Raw genomic sequence first — 24,253 nt, 5'->3', positions numbered from 1 at the left:
CCCCGGCTCCTGTGGTGACTCATGCGCTACGTGACCCGCCTTTTAACCTTTTACGTGTGTGTGTGTGTGTGTGGAGGGCGGCCATGTTGGATTCCTCACTTTTTAAACTCGTTCCAGAAATCAAAATCGTGCTTTCCAAACAAACAATAAAAAAGGAGACGACATGTCAGATAAGCGCCGTCTATTGCTGTACCCTGCGTCCTTCAATAGAGCTCCAGTTCCTCCCAGTCACCAGTAGGGGTCACACATCTTCTCCTCTTTAACCCATCTGAGCGTCCTTGAGTAAATTACTTAATTGACTCAACCGCTTGTGTTTTTTAGTTTTTCATTGTGTCATCAAACGTGCTGAGTGGATGTTTCAGGCTGTTTTCCTGGACAAAGCTCCTTTCGTTCCAGTTGAGGGAAATCACAATGCTGCATCATACGAGCATATCTCAGATTGGGCTGTTTCAACCTGTTTCAACGTGCACAAAGCCAGCCAAGAAATGGGCTTTTGTTTCTGTTGAAGGCTGATGGCTTTAGAAGGAGATGTTGAACTACCACATATGAGTGTAGTAATCTAGCGTGCGCATACTTTTGGCCATGAAATGTATTCATCAAAGGGTCGGTTCCTGAGCCATGCTGTTACAGAACCACTCTGTTATGTCTAAATATTACTCTTAATCCCAGTTGCAGCTGCCCAGAACATTCTTTTGTCTGCCTTGTTGATTTTTTTTAATTATAGTTTATTTTTCTAATTGTGTTGAAGCAAAATCAGATGTGTCATGCCGTCTGATCATAACGTTAAAATACTACAAAGGTTAAATATTCTTCTAACAATCAGTGGGGTCCTTTAAACAATGTTGAGAGAAAAAAAACTATATATAGTTTAGTTAAAGATAATTTAGTTAATGTAACATCTGGTGCAACGCAAGATGTTCAGTATCGGCTGTAGTCCATATCAAACAGCATAGATGGAACACGTTCAAAGCCTCTGGTGTTAGTCATCTTGTTGTAGTTGCTCCGGCAACAAGTTACTGCGGGTATTATTTCAGCAGCATAATAATATATTTCATCATGATGTACCTTTTGGCTGCCGTGGTTTCTACAAGCTGTTAACTCTTCTCGTCTCGTCTGCACACAACTCCACAGAACAACCTCAAGGAGGATTACAGGAAAAGTCTGTTTTTGACTTTGGTGCCTAATTTGGGTCAAGCTCCAAAAACACCGGATCCCATCCCATAATTCAACTGGATGCGTCTTTCATTAGACCCTAAAGATGACCACTTGTAACGCAGTCATTCCAACCTGAGATAACCCTGATGACGTCATCATGTGTAGGGAGGTGCCTTAAAGTTGGCAGCATAACATGTTTGTTTATTTCGAAAGAAATTAATGACTATTACTATATTATGTGACATTTATTATTATTTTTTCATATTCTTATATTAACAATTTCAACCTCTCAGAAGAAGTCCAAACAGTATTCATTGGGATGTAATGTAATGTTGCATAATTAGTCATAGTTGGTGAATGCAATTTTATAATTTTTTTTTGCTGGAGACTCTAAATGGACATTTAATTATCTAGACAGCACACTGTATTTCTATCCATTAAATGATGATGGTGATAGAATATCACTGTGCTTTCCCTCATTCACTCTGCTCTACATCTTTTCCTTTTCTAATGCAATTTTAATACCTCACTCTTTCATGCATCCTCCCTCTTTCCTTTTCCCTCCTCCTCTTTACGTATCTCTGCACGCACTCTCCTGACTTCTCTGTTTTCACTGCAGCAATGCGCCCCACTGAAAAGAAGCAGGTGTGTGTGTGTGTGTGTGTGTGGAAGAAAACACATTATGCCATGTGATGATGCGTGCACACCCCCGGCCGTGTGCCCGTGGTGAAATAAAGCAAAGAGGGCTGGACCTTCTCTTCTAGCGCTGGTAATGATGTATGTTAAGTAAGTGTACATTTCAAAACCAATGAGATAACATTTGCAAAAACAGCTCCCCTCCCCACCCCCCACGTGTTACATCCCGCATAATGAGGCTGCTACAGATTCTCCCACGCTCCGCCCCACACTGACTATTGCATTATTTACGAAGTGGGGATGTGCGCTGCACTAAAAAAGAAAATGCTGTGAAGTGTCAGCTGCTGCGTGCATGCTCGCTCCAATACGGGAGCCCACAGTTATCTCGCAGTGGAGCGGAGGAGCCTGACGGATGCAGAGACGGAGGAGAGGGAGAGGGGAGAGGACAAGGGAGGCACAGATTGCTGCGAATCCAATCCAGACTTTGGCGGCAGCCTCATCTTTGCCACAGTGGAGGTGCAGTATCAACCATTCTTTTCTCCTTTTCTTTCCTCTTTCTCTGAATCGGTGTTATGTCGTCTGAGAATGACTTCAGTGATGAGCACGGATTTCTTCCACAGCGCCTTTCGTCATCTGCCTCATCATGTTGAGGAAGGGAGACAGAGAGGTCCTCCTGAATCTGGACTACGTGGATGAAGCACAAACCACAGGCGGCTATGGGAGTCTGCAGAACGGGAGCTTCATCCCGCCCAGATGTGTGAGCATCAGGCTGCAGTTTTCCTTTTCATGTAGGAATCGCAGAGATATGGAATAAAAGGGGGACGGCACATTTCACAAAGCGGCCATAACCCTGCTGCTCCCTTCACCCCTCACTGACTTCTCTGGGATGTTGCAGTAAATCTGAAATCCACAGTAGTCGGTGGGAAAACCCCAAAAGGTCTTGTCGTGCAACGGGACTTTAACGGCACTGAAGGATTGTTCTCAATCCGACTGTAAAAAGCTCAGTGATCGTTTCCCCACTCGTCTTTCTGGCCTCATTATTGCAAATTGGAGGCTTTTATGAGGCTCAGTAATGGCACGGGATATTATGGGTTAAACCTCTTTGGGAGCTAATTAACTATGTACAGATGAAAGGATGTGCACAGAACAGAAGGAGAAGCAGTTCGAACTTGTTTTTAATCAACCGATTTTGATAAATAACTGTTTTGGATGCTCCTTAGCTTGCGGCCGCAGCTGTTGACGATGTGGGCGGCGAGGATCCCATGTACAGTCGCTGGAGCACAAGAAGTGACCAGCCGGTTCCACAGCAAGGGAATTACTTCAGGGATGGACGAACCAAAATCGGTGGGTAGCATCAGCAGCTCGCTGATGGATGACGGAGCCGGTCCTCCACTTGACCTTTTGTGACCTTCTCTGTTGATCTGGGTTTAGACTTTGTGCTGGTGTGGGTGGTTCGCTCGCGGAGGAAACGGCGAGGGAAGGGGAAGAGCCGGGCGACCGCTGAGGAGGGGGAAGCGGCGCCGACGGAGGAGAACAGCAGGTCTGAGCGGAGGAAGGCACAGCTGGCCCAGTGGAGGGAGAAGTTTGTTCAGAATCTGCAGAGTGCCGGGCTGCTCATGGAAAAGGTGCTGTGGGTCAGATTAAAGATCTCCGTCTGGTGGGTGAGTCTGCCCGTTGTGTTTGCTCACTGTGTCCGTGTGGCCTCGCTGCTCTTTAGGAGGAAACGGCCAACGAAAAGAAAACAATCCATTTTCTGAAGCTTAGCGCTCCGTGGGATGTGATGCTGTTTTACGCCGAGGAACTCTGTCTGAGAGCTCCGTTGCAGGTTAGTGCAGCTGTTTATGATCCAATAGGTCTATTTTCTATTGTTATGTCATGTCGCATAAGCGTCTTACAATATCATGTTACAATCATACACCGTGGACACAGCTACAGGGAGCAATTCAGGGTTAAGTGTCTTGCTCAAGTACACATCGACTAGGGCGGGGATTGAACCACCAACCCCCTGATTGAAAGACGGACCTGTTAACCACTGACCCACAGTCGCCCCGCCCTCTTGGTTTAGCAGGCGCGAGTCCAGCCTGAAATATCTCAACTATGAGATGGAAAGCTTTGGAATGCGTACAGATGCCCGTCTCGTTCAGAGTTATGGACACATAACTCTGAACTTTCATCGAGTGCAACAAGCTGGTCAAAGTTCTCATTTTTCCTGGCAAATATTTCAATATGTAAAACACTCTGGGACCAGTAACCACAGGTGTCACCAAATGAAATGTTTAAGGAGTGTAACTTTATAAATGTTCTTCCAGGCACAGCCAAACCTGGACTTAAACACATCGGGTCAGGTTCTGAAAAGACTATGCATACCCAACGTGATGAGGGAGTCGGTGCCCAACAGGCCGCTGGACTATTACACGTGTGCCTTTCGCAAGTCCAAGATGAACAGGTGCCTCCTAATTAACAATGAGGAATAGTAGGAGTCGGTTGGCATTGTTTGCTGAATGAATGTCTCTCTTCGACAGGTTCCTCGGCTGCAACAACCATGAGTCCTACTTCACTAATACACAGAGGCACCGTGTTGTGAGTGACAGGGAATCCCTCGGCAGTGCATGCACTCAGTGAAACGATCCCCACACGGAGTGAGAGTGTGTGTGTCATTTCAGGTGCATGAGATTCTTGCCAGGACGGTGTACGGCAAAAGGAAGAGGGCTGAGGTTGGCGTGGACAGACTGGTGAACGAGGGGGTGTACGCGGCGGCGTTCCCACTCCACGAGGTCCGATCGTATTTATCTGCTCTTTAATCGGACCGAAGGCTTGTGCTCTGTTCCCTTCTCCAATCAACAGGTTTTTCTTTTTTTCTCGCCACAGGGCCCCTTTAAGCTCCCAAAGAATGACATCCGTCCTGATGAGCTGAACCAGAGGCAGATTCTTCACCACTACTGGGCCCGCTGGTGTAAATGGTACAAGTACCAACCACTGGACCACATCAGGGAGTACTATGGAGAGAAGATTGCACTCTACTTTGCCTGGCTGGGTAAATATAAATATGTATCCAGACACATTAGGTTGAGTGCCTTGAAATGAGTCGTGTGGCAGGGGGGAGCGTACACGCTTTTTTTTTAGCTTTCATCTGCATCTCATGGTACTCACCAGCAGTATGGAGCTGTGGGCACATACTAACATGTAGTTGTAGAGATGATGAAGACCATGAGATGGAGTTGAAAGGTTTCGAAAAAACTCAAAACTAATACTTTCGCTTTCCACAAATCTTACCTCGTAAATTCTGGCGGTCCATTTATGCCCTCGTAAATCTGTGATAAACTAATAATTCACAACAATGTCACTGTAGAACAGTCCGGGCTCCACCTTACACCTGGTGCATATTTTAAATGTGGATATTTGGTATGAGGAGTAAAATACATTATATTTTAAAAAAAAAGAGAAGAGCATACTCAGCGTTGCACATTGTCAACAGAAAAACAAAAAGCTTGAGACAATAAAACTATCAACCTCAGAATGAGGCGACGCCTACCCGACCTCTCCGTGGAGGCCATCAGCCGAGAGCTGCGGCCTAATGCAGCTTTATGCCTCTGCAGGTTTCTACACCGCCTGGCTGCTGCCGGCGGCTGTGGTTGGAACCCTGGTCTTTGTGTCGGGAGTCATGTCCATGGGGACCAACACACCAGCGTGAGTGCACACACACTACACAGAATATATATATATATATATATATATATATATATATATATATATATATATATATATATATATATATATATATAGTATAGTCAAGGGTTTAGCTGCTCCATCCTAATCTGTGCCGGTTGGACCTTAGTTAATGGTAATGTTAGCAAGTTTGATATATATATATATCTGCGAGACACTGTTTTTCGTCTTTGTATGAATGCGTGTTCACATATTGTGCTTGTGTTTTGTTTTATCATGTCACAGATAGACATTTCCTGATTGGTTGTGTCAAAAAGTAAAAGGGCTAAAGAAACAGATCATCAGGCGCTTGTTTTGTGCTGTCGTTCCACAAATGGCCTGAGAGCATCTTGGTGAATGAAACTCAATGATGTGTCATCCGTTTAATGGTCCCCCGTGAATGTAAAATAAAACTCTTTGTAATTTAAGGGAGACAACAACAGGGGGCAGTGACTTCCTGGAGGCTTGTCGCCGCAGTGCGGTTGCCAGGTTTGGTGCCATAACGTTTGCTTTAAAGACACGGCATCCAGCACCTTTGGCGTAGTCCAGACACAAGATCCTTAAATTGATACTGGAATAGAGCAGAAATTCCAAACTCTTCCTCCGAAATCATGTTGAGCTGGCACAGTTTTAGATACCAAATTACCAAATCATCAAAGCAGAGTCCACCCTGCATGAAAACAATCCATATGGGTATGTCTGTGCCCAAATTGTTCTTCATTATTTATCAACACAGTGGGGTCTACTCTACCTACACAGCACCGTGGAACACACCCCGAGTATGTGTACAGATTGTAAAGCCCTCTGAGGCAAATTTGTAATTGGTGATATTGGGCTATACAAAATAAACAGAATTGAACTGAAGTGCGTTTGTACCTTAATGCTGCTCTTTTCACATCATGTCTGGCTTTAGTGGCAGAAAACTCATCCCGCTTTTAAAGTAACGAGGGCGGTTAGAGAGAACGAGAGGGCGAGTGAATATCTCAGGGAAGAATACAACCAAGTTCCTCAGATTGATGCGGCCCGTTAGTTCAGACTATAGATTAAAGCTCGTGATTTGTGTGGAGAGCAGTCTGCGGAGACAAACTGCAGCCGTCTCGTGTGATAATGAACTATTGGTGCAGAATGACGATCTCCTCAGGACATAAATAAGGAAGATAGACGTGTCTCAGCAATTCACTTAATAACTGCAGAGTGCAAACAGGCCGCGAGACCGACTTCCACACCTTCCATCCGTCCTGTTTTCTCACTCAATCAATATGCCGTGGCCTCGTGTGAAGGCAAAACACATCACAGTTAATTCTCCCTCACACCGACAACTACGAGCGTGGTTTCTGTCAATTGCGCTTTGACAGAAAAAGCAGTCCTTTCTTTGAATGCTTTTCAAACGTGTTTGCTCCGTTGTAACTCATCGGTGTCGATGTGTCAACAGTAAGGACATCTGTGACAGCGGAGCCAGCTATCTGATGTGTCCTCTCTGTAATACATGCGAGGCCTGGAACATGTCAGATATCTGCACCATGGCCAAGGTAACGCACCTCGAAACATTTCGCTATCCCTGTTTTTTTTTTTTTCTTCCGTTATTATAATGCAACAAAAAAAAAAGACTTAAAGCTGATGTACTTTCTGCATTGCAGTTGGGCTACTTATTCGACCACCCAGGTACAGTCCTCTTCAGTGTGTTCATGTCCTTCTGGGCCGTCACCTTCCTGGAGTACTGGAAGCGAAAGATGGCCACGCTGGCCCATCACTGGGACTGCATGGACTTCCATGAAGAAGAGGTCTCACCATCCTCCCTTTCTTTGCTTGCTTTCAATACGAGTGTGACCATGCTGGTCTAATAATCATGTTTCTTAGGTAGGTCATGATTCAGGGTCCAGCAACGCCAACAGAGTCCAACTGCAGACCTTAAAGCTCCTTAGAATACTGTTGCCTTCCCATCCTGAGTAAACGGCAAACATAATGTCAGTTATGTCCATGAAGTTACAAGCGTAGTCCGTATCCATTGGGCCGCTTGACCTGATTGTTGTCAGCCAAGCGAAGTGCGTCCGTAGATGCTGATGTCATCGCTGTGTTCCCTCAGGAGCGTCCTCGTCCAGAGTTTGCAGCCATGGCCCCGACGATGGAGCAAAACCCAGTGACTGGGGTGAAAGAGCCCTACTTTCCAGAGAAGACCCGGTTGTCCCGGATGTTCACTGGCTCCATGGTCATCATTATGATGGTGAGACACTGTTGACATGTGTTTTAAAGGCAGAGGGCGTGCTCTTTTGATTTGAGCTTTCTTTCCTCATGCAAATACGTTGGATTCTCAGATTGGCGAGTCAATAACACCAACTTCTAACCTGATGAACACATTGTCAAACAATCATTGCCATTATTCAGTGAAGAATCTCAGTGTCTTTTTCAGCTCTTACTTTTGTGACCCTGAAGAGAGAGAGAGAGAGAGGTGGAGTTCACACCTGTGTGCTGTTCCTCTGAATCCTGCAGTGGTAACTGAACCTTTCTCTCATAATGAATCCAGATCATTTGCCCAAAGGGCTGGATATGATCTGATAATCTAAGCCTCACACATTATGTTCAGTCTCAGGATTAACTTGTTCTTGGGCAGATATTTGAGGATCATTTTTCCCCAAACCCTTCTACTGACAATGATGATTTGAGGTGGAAAACGATACCATGGTACCAGCTCTGTAAAGGCACCCTGCATAGAATAGTATCTATGACCACCTGCCGGTATCTGGAGAAATCATCCAAATATGGGGAGTGGTGTCGATGATCGCTGCGCCCCATTTGGCACTCAAATTCTGTTGTTCAGAATATCAAAATCCACCAACAATGTCCCCGTTTCCTCCCTCTCAGCTGTGTGTGGTGATGATTTTCCTGGTGACGGTGGTCATGTGCCGAGGTATCATCAGCTTGATGATGTTCCGCACCGGGAGCCCTGTCCTGCGTACAGAGGTATGTATATATATATATATCATCGACGGATGTGTGGATTTAATTTGTTCTATTATGAATATTTGTATTGAATTGTAAAGCAGTGTAATGATGTACATCAGCTCCTTTAACATCTCTGTGTGAACCTAACATACATCACACATACACATGTGGTCTCGTCTCCAGGCCGGGACAATAGCCAACATCTCCAGCAGTATTGTGAGTCTGGGCCTTATCCTGTTGATGGGCCGGGTCTACACTGCATTAGCTGAGCAGCTCACTAAATGGGGTAAGAATCAATACTGCTCTCCAACACCAGAATGCTCTCTATTGATATCAGCCTCTCACTGGATGTCCACTAACTAAAAGTTGAGACTCCTCAAAGAGCAGATGAGGTCTTGAATTGGATCCCAGCATCTGGGGGCGACGATGGTAATCGTAGACTTTATTTGTCTAGCACCTTTTATACAAGAAATCAAAAGTCCTTTACAATAACGAAACATGGATATAGAAAGAACATCAAAACAGTGTTAGAATGCAATAGAATGGAAAACAAGATAGATAATATAACAAACTTGATTAAATAAAGTAAATTACAATAAATAGAATGCATAACGATAAGATGGAGAATAAAACACACTGACTAATAATAATCACATTTCATTATTAACAAGATCAGTACCCATATTTACCGCATGTACATATACATCAGTAAACACTTGCAACATCATCAAATGGTCTCCATTTGCTTCTGTTCTTATCTATATTTTTCTACATCAGTGGTGGAGATTTTAATTTTCTAAGACGAAACCTCTCGACCAATCGGCGCCTCGGTCTGCTGAACCAACTTTGCCCAAATGATTCAGACTCATAGAGTTGCAGGCCTGCATCAGTAATGTCATGGATAGCGGTGGTGTGTGCATCCCCCAATTGAATTTCCCTTTGTCCCTTTAACGTATGATGATGATTTTTCATATATTACGGAATACTTTTACTTTAGCTAGCCAGCTTATAGCTAAACACAACAAGAGTCAAGAAAGACGATCCACGTTGTCGCGCTAACATGCTCAGGGTTCGCCGTGGTCTTCATTGTCTGAGCACAACCCAGACAGAAGTCTTATTAATCCTTCCCCTATTTAGTCATAAACTAAAGTACAACTTTGACTTGATGATGGCACCAGACGAAAAGTCAAAGGATGACTTAAAGCCACTAGATTATGGCCACTAGAGGTTGTGATACATCCCCTTGGCAGTTCAAAGGAGTATTGGATTGGTTGTCGTCTCTCCATGAGGCACAGTAGAATAAACTCAATCAGTCTCTGAGTGAATTTCAATTTCAATCCATTTGCTTTTATAGAGTTGTATATACAGTTGATTTCTCGGTTTGTTTTGACATAGTTTTGACGATTGTTTCTATAAGTTAAAGGGAACAATATGTTCACCAAGTTACACAACAACATGTTTAAAGCTTTCAAACGTATGCGGAAGAGAAAACAAAGGCGGGCAGTTTTAGTCTGACTCTGATGTCTTGTGTCCATGTGTTTACTCTGTTGCAGAGATGCACAGAACACAAACCCAGTACGACAATGCCTTCATCTTCAAGGTGTTCATCTTCCAGTTCGTCAACTTCTACTCGTCCCCCTTCTATGTGGCTTTCTTTAAAGGAAGGTGAGACACAAGTCAGTCTCGACACACACACACACAGAATATTGATGAATGAAGGACCGACTTTAACTTTCTCACTTCTCTGTGTGGGTAGGTTTGTGGGTTACCCCAGCAACTATGGGACCTTGTTTGGGATGAGAAATGAAGACGTGAGTCTATAATTTACCACTTAATGTCAAAGGCATGGAGTATTGCATATCCCTGCTTTTGTATTTCTTTAATCTAATTATATAAAAGGTCCCATCTCTCTGTGTTTCTGTGTGTCTCCACACTGTGTTGCAGTGTGGTCCCGGCGGTTGCCTCATTGAACTGGCTGAGCAACTCTTCATAATCATGGTGGGAAAGCAACTCATCAACAACATTCAGGAGTTCATTATCCCGTATGTTTCCTGTCCACACGACTGATTTACCATTCCTGAGAGATCAAACATCTGTTATTTTACTGGAAAATACTTACAAATTCATAAATAGCCTTTAAAAAAAAGTGAAATAGAACCAAATAAAGTAGAATGAGCGCAATACGGGCATGTGATATTTGACCTGCGTGACATTTGGCAGTTTTTCTCGAGGCGTTGCATCCCAACTGCAGCTCTGTTTTGGTGCAGTGAAGCTCACCGACGTACCTCTGCAGCACTGGCACACAGTGCGGGTGTGTGGGTGTGGAAGGAGTTTGTAAACCAAGGAGTTACCTTCAGAGAGCTGTGAGGCTTTGTGGGGAAGCTAATGAGCTCACAAGCTGACGTGTTTTAAAGAGATGATCGGAGGCCACGAATCTTCTTGTTGTCGTGTTGCGTTGCTGCTTCCCTTACTTCAACTTTTCTTGACCTCCCTGCTTGGAAGTTGCTATAGTTTGTCTTTCATTGACGGTTATTTTTTGTATGCCACTTCTTTTTAAATAAGCGTGAGGTTGTCGGGTTGAAATCAAGGCCATATATTATTATGTAGATCTCCTTGCTGATAACCGCAGTAGGGAAGTCTCACGTGCAGCTGCTGTGAGATGGATCGGTGTGTGTGTGAGCACACACAATGGGAGTTAGCAGCCAGGCTTGTTCTGCTTGTCGGAGTACTTTTTGTTTTTGTTTTGCTCTGCTCGCGCTGCGTCCTAACTCGTGCCTCGATCCTTCAAAGAATACGTTTGTCCTATTGATGACCTACAGGCAGGACTGAATCCTAACGCTGACACTGTCCGTCGCGTGCGGCGGCCCCTGTCTCTCGGGATCAGCGCGCCCGTTTCCAGTTGTACTTTACTGCTCATAGCCCAGACGATGGCTGCCACTGAAGAGATGACAGAGGCGCTAAGAAACCTGCTTAGCACCTGTTTTGTGTCATACATTAATACAATATCATAGAAGACGGTTTGTGTGCTATTATATAGTGGGATTGAGCTACAATTGCTAAAAGTACTGAGAATGTTGAGACAGAGTAATAATTAATTACTAAGATGCCAGTTTCAAAACCACAATAGAACCGTCTGCAACTTCTTTTGAAGGTTTGAGTGTCAGAGGCTGCTTATACTCTGGCAACAACTTCAAATGTCTCCAGCTTTGAAGAAAAGAAAAACACATGCTCATTACAAATCATCAACAGTTAAATGAACAGTTATTATCCATGTGACATAATATATTCCAGGGTTCACAAAAAAGAAAGGCATTTCAAACTAGAATAAGATAAAACATCAGAATCAACAGCTGTTTCGTAGATGCGCATGACCTCTGACCTCCGTGTGTTATCAAAGTTCAGTGTTAATCGTCGTGTTGATTTCATCTTCATTTGCTCTGCCAGTAAAGTGAAGGCCTGGCACCAGAAGAGGTCTTTGGCCAAGGTGCTGGGGGATAATGCATCCCATGAGCCTCGGCGCTGGGAGGAAGACTACCAGCTGGTGGAGTGTGAAGGCCTGTTCGAAGAGTACCTGGAAATGGGCAAGTGTCAGCTACTGCATTCAAACTACATGGTTTCTATTCAAATGCTCATAAAAAAAAATAGATTATGATGAACATGTGTAAAAAATAATGATAATGTAAGAGGTTTAAATTGCTCTGCAGTGCTCCAGTTTGGGTTCATCACCATCTTCGTGGCAGCGTTCCCCCTCGCTCCGCTCTTCGCCCTCCTCAACAACTGGGTGGAGATCCGCCTGGACGCCAACAAGTTCACGTGCGAGTACCGCCGGCCGGTGGCTGAGCGCGCCCAGAACATCGGCGTCTGGTTCAACATCCTGGAAGCCCTGTCGCACCTGTCCGTCATCGCCAACGTGAGCCCTTTTGAAAAATGACATCCACGCCAGTCTGCATGCTCCTCTCTTTTTCTCCTGCGTCACCCTTTGTTGTTTTTCCTCTTTGCCGTCCGCAGGCTTTCCTCATTGCCTTCACGTCGGACTTTTTACCTCGTCTGCTCTACCAGTACAAGTTTGGTAATGATCTCAATGGATACGTCAACTTCACCTTAGCTTACGCCCCTCAGAACTACACTCACAACCCCCTGTGCAGGTATGCTGATTGTCTGAATGCATGTGTACTGTAAGAGTGGGGGAAACACTTTGGTTCGCAATTCTCAATTCTCCCTCTCAAATATGTTTTGTTTCGTGTCGTTTTTTGCACCAAAAAAAAAATGAAACGTTTAAAAATGCCAAAGTTTCTGTTGTAATCTTGTTGATTTTAGATCTGAGGATACTGTTACCGATGTTCAACACATTGTTCAGTTTGTTGTTGTTTGTAGTAACTCTGTTTTATTTGTATTTATTATTTTAGGTATAAAGCGTTCAGAGACAACAATGGAAACTACTCACTGTTCTTCTGGGAGCTTCTTGCTGTCAGGCTTGGTTTCATCATTGCTTTCGAGGTATGAAGGGAGCAGTTTGCTCTAATCAGTTTTCCTTTGGCCTGTTTCAGTTATTGTTATCCCCACATATTAACCATTTATACTTTTCAGCCACATCCCTATTCCCTGTTGTGCGTCTGTTCCCAGGTGCATACTTGAACTACTAAGCCCTTTCTTAGTGTATGTTTTAGTGTTTCCATATCATTTTGTTGTTGCTAGTTTACCATGTCTTCTTTTCTTTGACACGTCACACTCTCGCTGTCCTCGCCTCCTTCTCCAACATCCCATTACTTACTGTAAGAAGAAAAAAAAGCTCTTAAACACTTACAGGCGAGGAGGAGTGGCTGAACGCTCCAGGGAGAACTTGAGAAAAAGTGGTCTCAGCGAATGTTTTTGTCAAAATACAAACCACCTCAAAGCTCAAACACACAACATGTTGCTTTTCAACATCTCCCCTCCGCCAGCATGTGGTGTTCTTCGTGCTGCGAGTCATCGACTGGATCGTGCCAGATGTCCCCGGGTCCCTGGAGCTGAAGATCAAGAGGGAGCGCTACCTGGCCAAGCAGGCTCTGGCCGAACACCAGGAGGCTCTGTTGGTGAGTCGAGGCCGAGGGGCCGCCCCTGCCACTCCAGGCACATCCAGCCCAGGTCAGTAGAGTGTGGGACACACACACACACACACACAGTGCAGTGCAGTGCAGTGCAAGACACACTCATTCATAAAACCTGACACCCTAGTTCTGTGTTTGAATAGTTAGGCCGTTGAGGTTTTCAGATGTCTGCCTCTCAAACTGCTACAAATCTGCTGCCACACAAACACAGTGAAGGTGACCAGAATGTAGTTTTTTGCTGTTTCTATCCAAAAAAAAAAACAATGTCCTTGTTATTCTGGATAATAAAGACTCTTCATGGTTATTAATTGATATACTCACGTAGATCCGTATTAGCCCTACGATACCTCACCCAAATGTCACAGTCATTTGATGTCGATTCTGATGCTCCCCACTATTTGCTAACACGATCAACAAAACGGTGCAGCGTTCACTGTCGATTCTCATAAACAGATTCTAGATTGCGAAGGCCTTTTTAAAAAAGCTCCCCCACTCGTGCACACACCTCCACGGAGCACTTGCAGAGCACCTGTGACTCAACTAGCTGTTAAAAACGCGCTACACTGCTCACAACATTATCATTAAAGGTAATCTGTGTGGGAGCCGAGCCAAATGCGTCAGTGTCAGATGAATATGATTACATCCATAGAGCTTGTGGGCTGCTGCTCGTTTCAAAGCGTTACGTTCAAGTGGGAAGTAAACGGTGATCAGTCCCATGCAGTCCCATGGGGTGCATTATCTTCCTCCTCTGTGCGTCCGTGTGTGTGTGTGTCCCTGTGCTCTGACCCATGTTGTTGTCATGTGTCTCATGTAGTGAATGTTACTGGAGGAGGGCGGGTGAGTACTGCACGGCATGTGAGTAGATGGCATTCTCAAAACGAATGTCAGGATGTCCGTAACCACAGCAGCAAATAATGAAAATGAACTTTGTTTTACTCAATCGCTAGCATTAAATCATGAAAGCTACAACACATGCAGTACAACAGCACTGTGCACGCCTATTATCATGATGTTGATATACAGTATGTGATGAATAAGTAATATCTATCAGAATATCTGTAAAGCGCAGGGCCCCGGTGGTGCTAGCAACGATATTTATTGTTTATTGTGTTGGATCTGTCATCAAGGGGGCACAGGAATGCTAGTGGCGATGACTATTATCTCTGTTTTGGAGCTGGTTGCAGTAGATGGCGGACGGGTGAAACTGTTGTAAAGTGCCGTCCAGCGCAGTGAACCAGTGTTCTGCTGTAGTTATGCACAAACCACTCTTTTTGCTCAGAAATCATTCATTTTGGCAAATTTGTCTTCTGCGTGGCAAGAAAACAGTCAGTGAGCACAGGTCGTGGGTTTAGCCTCTCGTAAAGGTGAAATACTACCGAAACCATGGCAACCCTTTGGGAGGCTGCACACAGTCACTGGCCCCACCTGTGAATCAGTTCTCTTTGGAGGTGCTGCTGGTGTACTCTCCTGCCAGGCCCAAGGCTATGCCAGGTGAACCGCATCCAGATTCTGGCTTCAAGCTTAACACACAGACGGGAGATAGTGAGCACATTCTCAGAAAGAACGCAAACTGTCATATTTGACAATTTCTTTTAAAAATTCCTATTGTTTTATTGCAAGCTTCCCCAATATATTAAAAGATAATAGCTGCCAGCTGTAACTTAGTAGCATATTGCAACAAAGATGGTCTATGTCAGCCCCCCCCCCCCCCCCCCCCCCCCCCCCCCCCCTCCCCTCCTCCTCCATTCCTCTTGCAGGAGTCCGTCTGACAGAACTAACTCTCTCCTCTGTCTCTGTGCTCCTTCCCCAATCCTTCTGTGCTCAAACCCAACCACACGGCCTCCCCTGAAGCAAGCGACACGTCCTTTGGAAACATGAGTTAGGACTCCAGTGAGGAAAACGAGTGGTCTGAGGCGACATTGGAGGAATAAAAAGAGCCGCTCCCTCACATCTGGGATAACGCGAGTGAACTTTGTCCGTGACTGGAATACGGCCTCTGCGCTGGGATTTTGTTTTCATTTAATTCACTGATGTGCACACCGCTGCGCAGGCTTTAAGATAAGCAGGCGTGTTAACGGAGGCTGAAGCCGCCTTTTCATCTGGAGAACGCAAGTTCTTCCACACAGCACCACGACTTATGTTTAGGCCGACAGAAATGTAACTTCACATGTTCCAAAATCGCTGGTTGATCTGAAAAGGATCCACATCTTTCTTATCCATACTGGGTTCTGACCCGACAGCAACCCCCGCCCGAGCCCCAGCGGACCTGAAGGAAACAAAAATGCCCAGAAAATGTGATTTATACGGTTTGCTGATGCGCTGCCCCCCAATGTGCTTTATACCGGCATCGATCTCTGTTTATTTATTTTTTTGTCTTTGCAGAAATGTAAAAGTAATGCCTTTTTAATATGTGCTTTAATGAATAGTGACACTAATTTACTTGTTTGGGGGAAAACTTAATAGTGTCCGTGGCCAATGCAACACTCTCAAAGTGGCATCATATGTTAGTGAAGCCACATCGATGCCAGTCATTGAAGTTGTTATTTTTCTAGTGGCTAATACATTTGCAGCATGAATTATTAATGCTATCAGACTTTAACTTCTGTCCGCTCTAATTACAATTTCACACTGACCTAATACCTGCAGGAGTGTGCATCAGACCCAACCTGAGTATTAGTAGTATTACATTGATGCTATATGGTTCTATTGACATTAAAGAGTAACTTAAATCCCCCTGAAAATGTTTGTTTTTGCTGACCTCCAGTGGTTAAAGTTCTCACCTTGAAGCAGTTATGTACAGGAGGGACCCTGTGACATCACAGGTGGGTGTGGTTGTAGGTGTAGCACCCAACCACACCCAGCTTCACTGATGGGTCAGAGGGGAACACTACTGTCCACTCCTGTCTTTTAGTATGGCACTTCCATGAAGTTGGGGCACAATGGAACAAAGGCTGAGATGTATCCTGACTAAGCCCTGGTGTGGGTCGAACGTCAAAAACACTCGCTCCTATTTTTCCCATCATGCAATGTCTTTTGTAGGGTTGCATAGTTGGAGGAGTTATTTTTGGAGGAAGTAAAAGTCTGGTTAATGTTCAGCTTAAAAACTCCCCTAAGAATCAGGATCCTTCAGTCAAACGTACTGCCTGTTAGCGAAGCAGAGGGAGACCCACAATCCACGGGTTGGGTACGTTTTAGCAGAACATTTTACGGGTTAGGGGTCAGAGGTCAGGGGTTAGACGAATCAAGTAATTATAATGCAAACAGTGTGTGCAATAGTCCACCTTCCCCCCTCTCTTCCTCTCTCTCTGTCACTCTCACTCTCACTCTCGAACACACACACACACACACACACACACACACACACACACACACACACACACACACACACACACACACACACACACACAAAGCAACGCTCAGTACTTGTCTCTTTCAATGTCCCAGTCCTGACAATTGTGCTACTATAATGCATAAAGTTGGTGGTTGAGTAACGCCTATTTTTACGAGTTGGCCGTTGCAAATTGGCTCTCATAACACGTTGGGTGGCTGCACGCAATAATTAAACCGCCCAAGGTGCAATTTAATTTCCAAAACATCCAATAATTACAATTCTTTCACTGATAACAATCTCCAGCTTCAATGAATTTCCTCCGAGGGCCGTAAATTTGACTGACTGTCATTTATATACGTAGAGTCATCCACCATGTTGAAAGGATTCAAACTGATGGCCATACAGCTTCAGTATTGTCCAGGACACTGAAGATATTATTACAACAAATATGTGCAACTCCCCCACTTCTCCTATGTCTTTCAAACTCCCTTTCCCCAAAACACTTGGAGCCTTCAAACCCCCGAGATAACCCCGATGACATCATTAGGTTTTTTTCTTCTTCTCAGACTTGACAAAGTGCTCCAACAGTGCAAACAGTTGACATTAAAGAACCGGTTCCCCCAGGCCGGGCTGTACTCCCTCTAATGAGTAAACTGTGCCCCTTAGAGTTTACATTGTGGTTGTTTTCTTTCTGATGACCTCTGACTGGAGGTCAAAGTGCACCTACCTTTTACCGCTAGCTGATACTGTAAGATGGCAAAGAACTAGCAGGCCTTTGTGTCTGTTCATTTCTAAAAAGGCATTGATTGTGCACTGATATTATTACGTATGTAGTTTATGGGATGTGTTCAATGAGATGAAGAGCATATATCGACATCTGCTCACTCGTCTGCAATATATGCAATGTATATACACATACACTGTACATGTGTTCTGTGCATGGGTGCTGAGCATGTCCATCTTTTGTACTTGAATTCTCTGCAGAGTTTTGTATGGATGATTTCTGAGCGTTGCTGTTGTAACATACTGTAAGTAGTAGTGAAATAGTACCCCGATATAGGACATATTTTGTGTGTGAGATGTTTTGCATTGAAGGCCTTTTAGACCAAAATAAAAGTAGTTTGATGAATGCATTTGCCTCCTCAGCGTGATATTCTCAGAATGCGGATGATATCCTGTCCTCACTGTGCTGTAGGGATGAACTGTACGCCATCACGCCTTTCCATCTGCCTTCACTTCATGCTTTCTTTTCTTCCTGTCTCCAAACAGAAGAGAGCTGCAGACAGATAAATAGGAACACAGATTTATTACAAGTCAGCAACAGATGACTCCTAATAACCTCCTTCGTTGAGCTCTTCCTCTCCCTCCTCCCCTCACTAGCTAGACAAATGGCTGTGGCTTTAGGCAACGGCTTTCATTGTATCGCCTTCCCTTTTCCTCCGTCACCCTTTCTTGCACTCACTCACTTAACCTTATTTTTAAATAATTTTCTTTCCCCTCCCTTTCCGCCTCTCTTCTCCTGATTGTTGTGATTGCTGTGCGTTCCTCTGCCATGGCCTGCAGGAAGAGTGAGTTAGTACTTGTCAGCGAGCACAGGTATGCGCTGTGGACAGCGGCTGGCTCATTCACCGGCTGGAGCGAAGAAGGAGACGCTCGCATCCACTGGCTGCAAATCAAAGTTTCAAATTAGCCACAAGTCTTTAATTTGCATTTCTGATGAGGCTGACCCGTTTCTGAGATGAAGCTGAGCTGAAACGCCTGATATTTGGGATGATCCCAAACCACTGGTGTCAATCAAATGTGCCCCATGCTTTTTGTTTAACTCGTCTTAAATGAGTGGATAGTTGTAATTTAGATCCTATATTTGATCCTATCCCAAATATGTTCGATTGCTAAGAAATTCACAGTGAGAAAAGTGATACAAAAGGAATAATTGCAAAACGGTTCTCGAGCCTGTAATGACCTGTTTTCCTCTCCAACAAAAAGTGGGACAATGAGACGTCCACCGCTGCGGAGTGGTGTCCCGGGGTAACCTCCCCGCCCCCCCTCCCCCCCTTTCCCCTCCACCGTTCTTTTCAGGTTTGATTAGTGAATGTAGTTGATACAGCAGCGAGCGGAGAGGAAGAGATGAGAGCTCAAGCATGCCAGAACAGCTTTTTTTGTCACCAACCCGGTTTGTCGTCTAGTGAACGCTGCACGAAGACACACACACACACACACACGCACACACACACACACATAGTCAGAGGCATTTCAAGTGTTGTATCTGCAAACAGCGATTTGTTCGTGTAAAAAAGGAAAATGTCCACTTTTGCATTGCTTGTTAGTCTTTGTGCTGTTTGTGAATACAAACCTCACACGGTCAAATAGTAAAGTACATTAGATTGTGCACACTCCCACCGAGGAGCAACATTTCTCCTCTCCAAGTCCGTCTGCTCCCTCCTGTCTGTGTGTCTTTCTGGCTGGAAGCAGGTGCTGAAATGAGACACTAAATAACTATTAGAGTTAGAGGAAGGGCGAGAGAGGGGGAGGAGATTGAGGGAAAATGAGAGAGCACTTCCCCAACAGTAGCAGGGAGGGAGGAAAAAGGAGAGAGAGAGAGAGAGAGAGGGAGAGGGAGAGCAGAGGAGCTTAGAGAGGGGATCTGCATTGCAAGTAGCTCTGAGAGCAGCAAGTGGTGGCTGTTTTCCCCAACCTGTTTTTGTTTTCCCCGAGGAGGCGGCGAACAAGAAGGAGGAGAAGAACCCGGCAGAGGAGCACAGATTTTAAAACATCCGAGCCGAGTCTCAAAAGAAGAAAGGAACCGAGAAGAGGAGAAGAGGAGGGGAGCGAAGCCGGGAGGAACACAAGGCAGCAATGGATAGCAGAGTGGCTCAGCCTGACCCTGGGATGGCATGGATTCACACACAGCTGCTGGCTGCGATCCAGCACACACACTAGGCTGCAAACACCAATGAGGTACTGTAACGGCGACAATCACTAACCAAGCACATGACATTCATTCACCCTCCGTGGTCTTTCTGCTCCAAGTTGGGAGATTTTTTCTTCTTCTTCTGCAGAGTGAAAGTTGAGCTGTGTTATATTTTCCTGAGAGTGAAGGCTCTGCTCTGTGTGGTGCAACCTGGGAGAGAGCAGTGCTGTGCAGCTCGCCAGGTGCATTGCATGAAATGACAGCTCTGAAAACAAAGGTATACATATATAGTTGATTTTTAAATATAGAATACAGGGAGCAGCACAGGCAGGAGACGGGTTTCTCAGGACTTGTTTGTTTCAATAACTGACGCAGCTGTTTAAATATGAGTTTCTTTTCAATAGGCCTCTGTTGTGCATGTGCATTGCAGCGGAGTACAGGATGACATTTAATTTTCACTTTCCTGCAACACAAAATGTGCGGATCGCCAAAATGTCCCGCGGCAACGTAGATGCACATGTCCTGCCGGTGGGATGGCCGGTGTCACCGCTCACGTGCTTCCCTTTGAACAAGTCCCCGTTTGCATCGGGGACGTCTGCAGCAGCTCCCTAGGCAGCGCGGAGTGAGGTGGGCCCTTGATGGTTACAGTGCAGCAATGAGTTGTTGCAGAGCGGGGCAGGTAAGTGCATGTCTGGAGTATGTTGGATGAGAGGTCGTTAAAAAACTGTACATGGTTGAAACTCCTCTGTTCTCCTTTGTGGGACATTTGAGCATAAGACTCCCTCTCGGCCTGGAGCTCCGGGCAAAGGCAGGGCCTCGGGTTGATTACTGAGGGGTGTGTGTGTGCGTGTGTGTGTGTGTGCGCGTGTGTGTGTGTGTGTGTGTGAGGTGTGGATGTGTTCATGTACATATATGTGCATTTCCCAGAGGCCATGCACAGTGGTGTAAGTTTTCCTTCACCCTGCCCCACTGCTTTGTTTGCTAACTCATGTGGAGCCTCCATCTGGCCTGAGTTGTTGACGCGGCTTCGCGAAGGGGAAGCGACAGCGCAGTAATGACATTCAGCGGCCAGGTCATGATTTTTAATCTCCCTTCTCCTCAGTGCGCCAGTTCGGGACCCACATGTGAAACCCATTACCACCCCGCCAGACTTTTCCCCGACGTCTTCCAAACTACATCAGTGAGAGAGGGGGGCGGGCTGAGGTGATGGCTGCCCTTTTTTTCTTCTTTTTTCTTGTCTGCCGGCCCAATGACTAAGCGTATTGTCATGGGAATTGTCTGCTGATGCTGCTGTGGATGGTCTGGAGGTACATATTTTGGCTGGAGCGCAAATAGATAGCTGTGGGTGTTTCCCGGATTATCAGATTTACTACGGTATGTCTGGACTGGAACGCACCACCTGCACGTTGGGCAGACGAGTACCAGCACAAAGCATAAATCAGGACCTTGAACTGTTTTACTGCACGTTATTACAGGCTGGAGATGCTTTCTTCCTTGAATAGCCATCACATAGAGTGATGTCCTTTCGCTGTGATTGAACGTCTCGCCTCTGAGCACCGTACATTTGATTTCCCTCTGCATGCTCATATCACACACAGATTTATAACTCAGCTCACCGCAGCTCCTCCCACTTCCTCCCTCCCCCCCCAGAACTGTATGTCTGGAGAGCACCTGCCCCATCACCTGCCACTTAGACAGCGGCTGTCTGAGCGTGTGTGTGTGTGTGTGTGTGTGTGTGTGTGTGTGTGTGTGTAAGCGTTCCAGGATGCCACACCTCAGCCCCATTCCTCCCTCACCTTGCCCACTATTGCAAATGCTACCTGTGCTCCTCATGGTGTTTCCATTAACATGCACACACACACACTCAGCTGCTAACCTGGACGTGTTGTTTATCTTCAAACTTGACTAAAACCATTAGGCGTCAATGACTGAGAGCCAACTGGCCCTGTAAACATCAGTGACAGCAATAGTTTGAGGAGGCCCTGTCACTTTCCAGGCTTTTTGACTTGTGGCTTAAATGGCAGCAGCCTTATGGCCCATAATTGCAGCCCTCGCTGCTGCACGTGGATAGTCGAGCTGCTTTGTTTGTCTCCTGCCTCGGTTTAGTGGTCAATTTCAGAGGAATGAGCTTGCCGAGTCATCCAGGGAATGTGGAAAAGTGTCTCCGCGGGTCAGAGGGTCTCATCTGGGGGTTCAGCGGCTCAAAAGTTGGACGTGAACTTGTCTTTAAACCTGGATCATAAAAGAGGCCACTTACTGAGTTAAACCCAGGGCCTTAATAAAATTACAGTAATGCGATGGGTAGAAAAGCTGATTTTCTAAGACAAACAAAGAACTGTAATTACCTTAAAGCACAAACCATACGCACGGCAGTGCACAAGCTCTGTCTTTTCTTAGTTAATCTGCATGTCAGAGGATTTTTGGCCCATGCATGAATATTAAAACAGACAGAAACTCAAGCCCAGAGGCAATGTGTGTGGAAACCGCCCCGGCTGCATTGCTGCACACCTGTCTAGCACAGCAGGCCTTGGGTTATTTCACATTGTGACTTGACGCTGTGTCTGCTCAGGAGGCCTTGCTTCTTTGCTAAAATGTATTTTTTTTTAGGCCTCTTCGTTCTTCTGGGGAGAAGAAAAACGCAAACAAGGTGTCGCTCGCAAGTAAAAACAATTTTAGCTTCTTCAAGGTCGTTTAGCTCCCATTCGATTCGTCGCTTTAACCCCGATGACGCTGTTAAAGGCTGTAACAATTAATAACAACTTTTAGCTCTGTGCTAAAGTGGAACTGGTCTGGATGGTCAGCTCATCAGGTGTGTTCCACTTTTACCGGATCACATTTCAAAACAACAAGCAGCCCAGTGGATGGCTTGTCCATACCTGTCCAGACAATAAAAGCAAAAATTAGGGTGGAGGAGGGGGTGAGGTAGAAACGGCTGGTGCTTAGGTGGGAAAAAGACGAGCAGACAGCTAGAAAACAGAGAGGAAGAGAATGCAAAGTAAACACATGAAGACGCATCAGCGGTTTGTATTAAAGTAGGTCAGCCTCTTCAGAGCTCAGATTGGAATCAAAGTGCACTGATTGACAGTTTGAATACAGCAAACCCAGCAGCTGCCCTCCTCTTTAGGGAATTTAAACCAGTCAGATAACTGGAAAAATAAACTACAGCAGATTTCTTTTATTGTTAGACATTTACTTCTAGTGCTTATATGATTGGTCCATCAACAGAGAATGAATCAAAAGTAAGTAAGTAGACAAGGCTTTACTTTTTTTGATTGGCAAATCAAAAAAGGATTAAAGGGTTGATTATTGATTGGTTTATGATATTTTATGTTTTCTTATTGTCAACAAGTCCCATAAAAAGACCGGCAATGCATTAGTCCGTCCTGAGGTCCCTTTGGCTCTCTCCCCAAGTCCATTGGTTTCTGCTGAAAATTTAAATCTTTAAAAATGTGACACAAATTAAGTTTCACTTTTGATAAATGCTGAATAGCTTCCTTGGATTGCCGGGCACAGTAGAACATGCTTTACTCAACAACAACAACAACAACAACAACAACAACAACAAAAAAGCAGTAAAGAGTGCATTTGTTGGGGACTATTTTCAGCAGCGGAGTTATACATTTGATGCTCTATTGCTGCAGGAGGGTTTGTGTGGACTCAACTGAAAATAAACTGTAGTGTGTGTGTGTGCGTGTGTGTGTGTGTGTGTGTGGGGGGGTGTGTGTGAGTGTGTGTGTGTGTGGGGGTGGAGCAGTGAAGGAACATATCATCCAGTGCAACAGTGTTTCTCACTGGTGTGAATAGTTTTCGGATAACAGTGGAGCTCTGTGTCGCAGAGGATTCGATTGTCGGTCCTTATATGGAAATATATGAGCACAAGAAAAAATACAGAGAAATCGTTGAAAATGTTTCAGTGTTTGTCAACCGAAATTGCCAAAACACTCATTGTTCATGATGTGCTGTTCAGAAAAGGAATGTTTGAAGACGTCTCTCTGGCCTACCTTCTGACATTTCATAGACTAAACAATAATCCAAAACACATTTATGAATTGATTATGAATGTAACCATTAGTTGCTAACCTTAAGGCATAAGGATGGGGCCCTTTTTGTCATATAGGTAATATGACAAAAAGGCTCATCACGTTTACTCCATAGTGAGATCTCTGTTATTGGATAAGCTGTTGTTGTTTACAGCTGTATGAAACATCAAATAGTTGTCGAATTATTTGTAAAAAAACATAGAATACTGTAAGCTAAAATAGTTTTTTCTAAGATGTGTTGAATTGTCCGTGTGACAAAACATCCTAAATCAGCACTCTATTCTTAGACTGTCATGGCATCCAGATAACCATCATCTGTCAGAAGGCACTGATTATGAGATTTTGTGGATTTACTGCGTGCTGGATCCCTGGCTCTCCATCGACTCTGTAGCTTTCGCGTCTTATGACAAAGAACCATAATTAGACAAGGTTATTTCCACAAGTTCGT

General features: G+C 45.0%; 1 protein-coding gene across 2 annotated transcripts; it reads left to right on the top strand.

The window, feature by feature from the left end:
• The first annotated feature begins 1,978 nt into the window (after positions 1-1,978).
• On the top strand, positions 1,979-19,849 carry ano11 (anoctamin 11). 2 transcript variants are annotated; one of them, XM_034536859.1, is made up of 24 exons: positions 1,979-2,307; positions 2,412-2,548; positions 3,012-3,135; positions 3,223-3,416; positions 3,509-3,616; positions 4,101-4,237; positions 4,314-4,371; positions 4,455-4,565; positions 4,660-4,825; positions 5,388-5,478; positions 6,929-7,025; positions 7,134-7,277; positions 7,580-7,717; positions 8,356-8,454; positions 8,620-8,722; positions 9,990-10,101; positions 10,193-10,247; positions 10,381-10,478; positions 11,881-12,017; positions 12,141-12,346; positions 12,445-12,581; positions 12,843-12,933; positions 13,377-13,560; positions 19,573-19,849. In XM_034536859.1, the coding sequence occupies exons 2-24, from the start codon at positions 2,435-2,437 to the stop codon at positions 19,716-19,718; spliced, it is 2,850 nt and encodes a 949-aa protein (XP_034392750.1). In that variant the 5' UTR covers positions 1,979-2,307; positions 2,412-2,434; the 3' UTR covers positions 19,719-19,849. The 2 variants fall into 2 exon arrangements, with proteins under 2 accessions (XP_034392750.1, XP_034392751.1); XM_034536860.1 differs by lacking the exon at positions 19,573-19,849 and adding an exon at positions 15,375-17,985.
• The last annotated feature ends 4,404 nt before the right edge of the window (positions 19,850-24,253 follow it).

Source organism: Cyclopterus lumpus, chromosome 7 (assembly GCF_009769545.1).
Source record: "Cyclopterus lumpus isolate fCycLum1 chromosome 7, fCycLum1.pri, whole genome shotgun sequence".
In the NCBI taxonomy this organism is placed as follows: domain Eukaryota; kingdom Metazoa; phylum Chordata; class Actinopteri; order Perciformes; family Cyclopteridae; genus Cyclopterus; species Cyclopterus lumpus.
The sequence above is the reverse complement of the archived record's forward strand: the minus strand, read 5'-3'. Positions and strand labels throughout refer to the sequence as shown.

What these genes read in the sequence shown, in the direction of transcription:
- ano11 (XM_034536859.1), top strand. Translation starts at nt 2,435, where the DNA reads ATGTTGAGGAAGGGAGACAGAGAGGTCCTCCTGAATCTGGACTACGTG. An exon ending in ATACACAGAGGCACCGTGTT is followed by an intron (nt 4,372 to 4,454) that starts GTGAGTGACAGG and finishes GTGTCATTTCAG; the next exon opens with GTGCATGAGATTCTTGCCAG. An exon ending in ATGGGGACCAACACACCAGC is followed by an intron (nt 5,479 to 6,928) that starts GTGAGTGCACAC and finishes ATGTGTCAACAG; the next exon opens with TAAGGACATCTGTGACAGCG.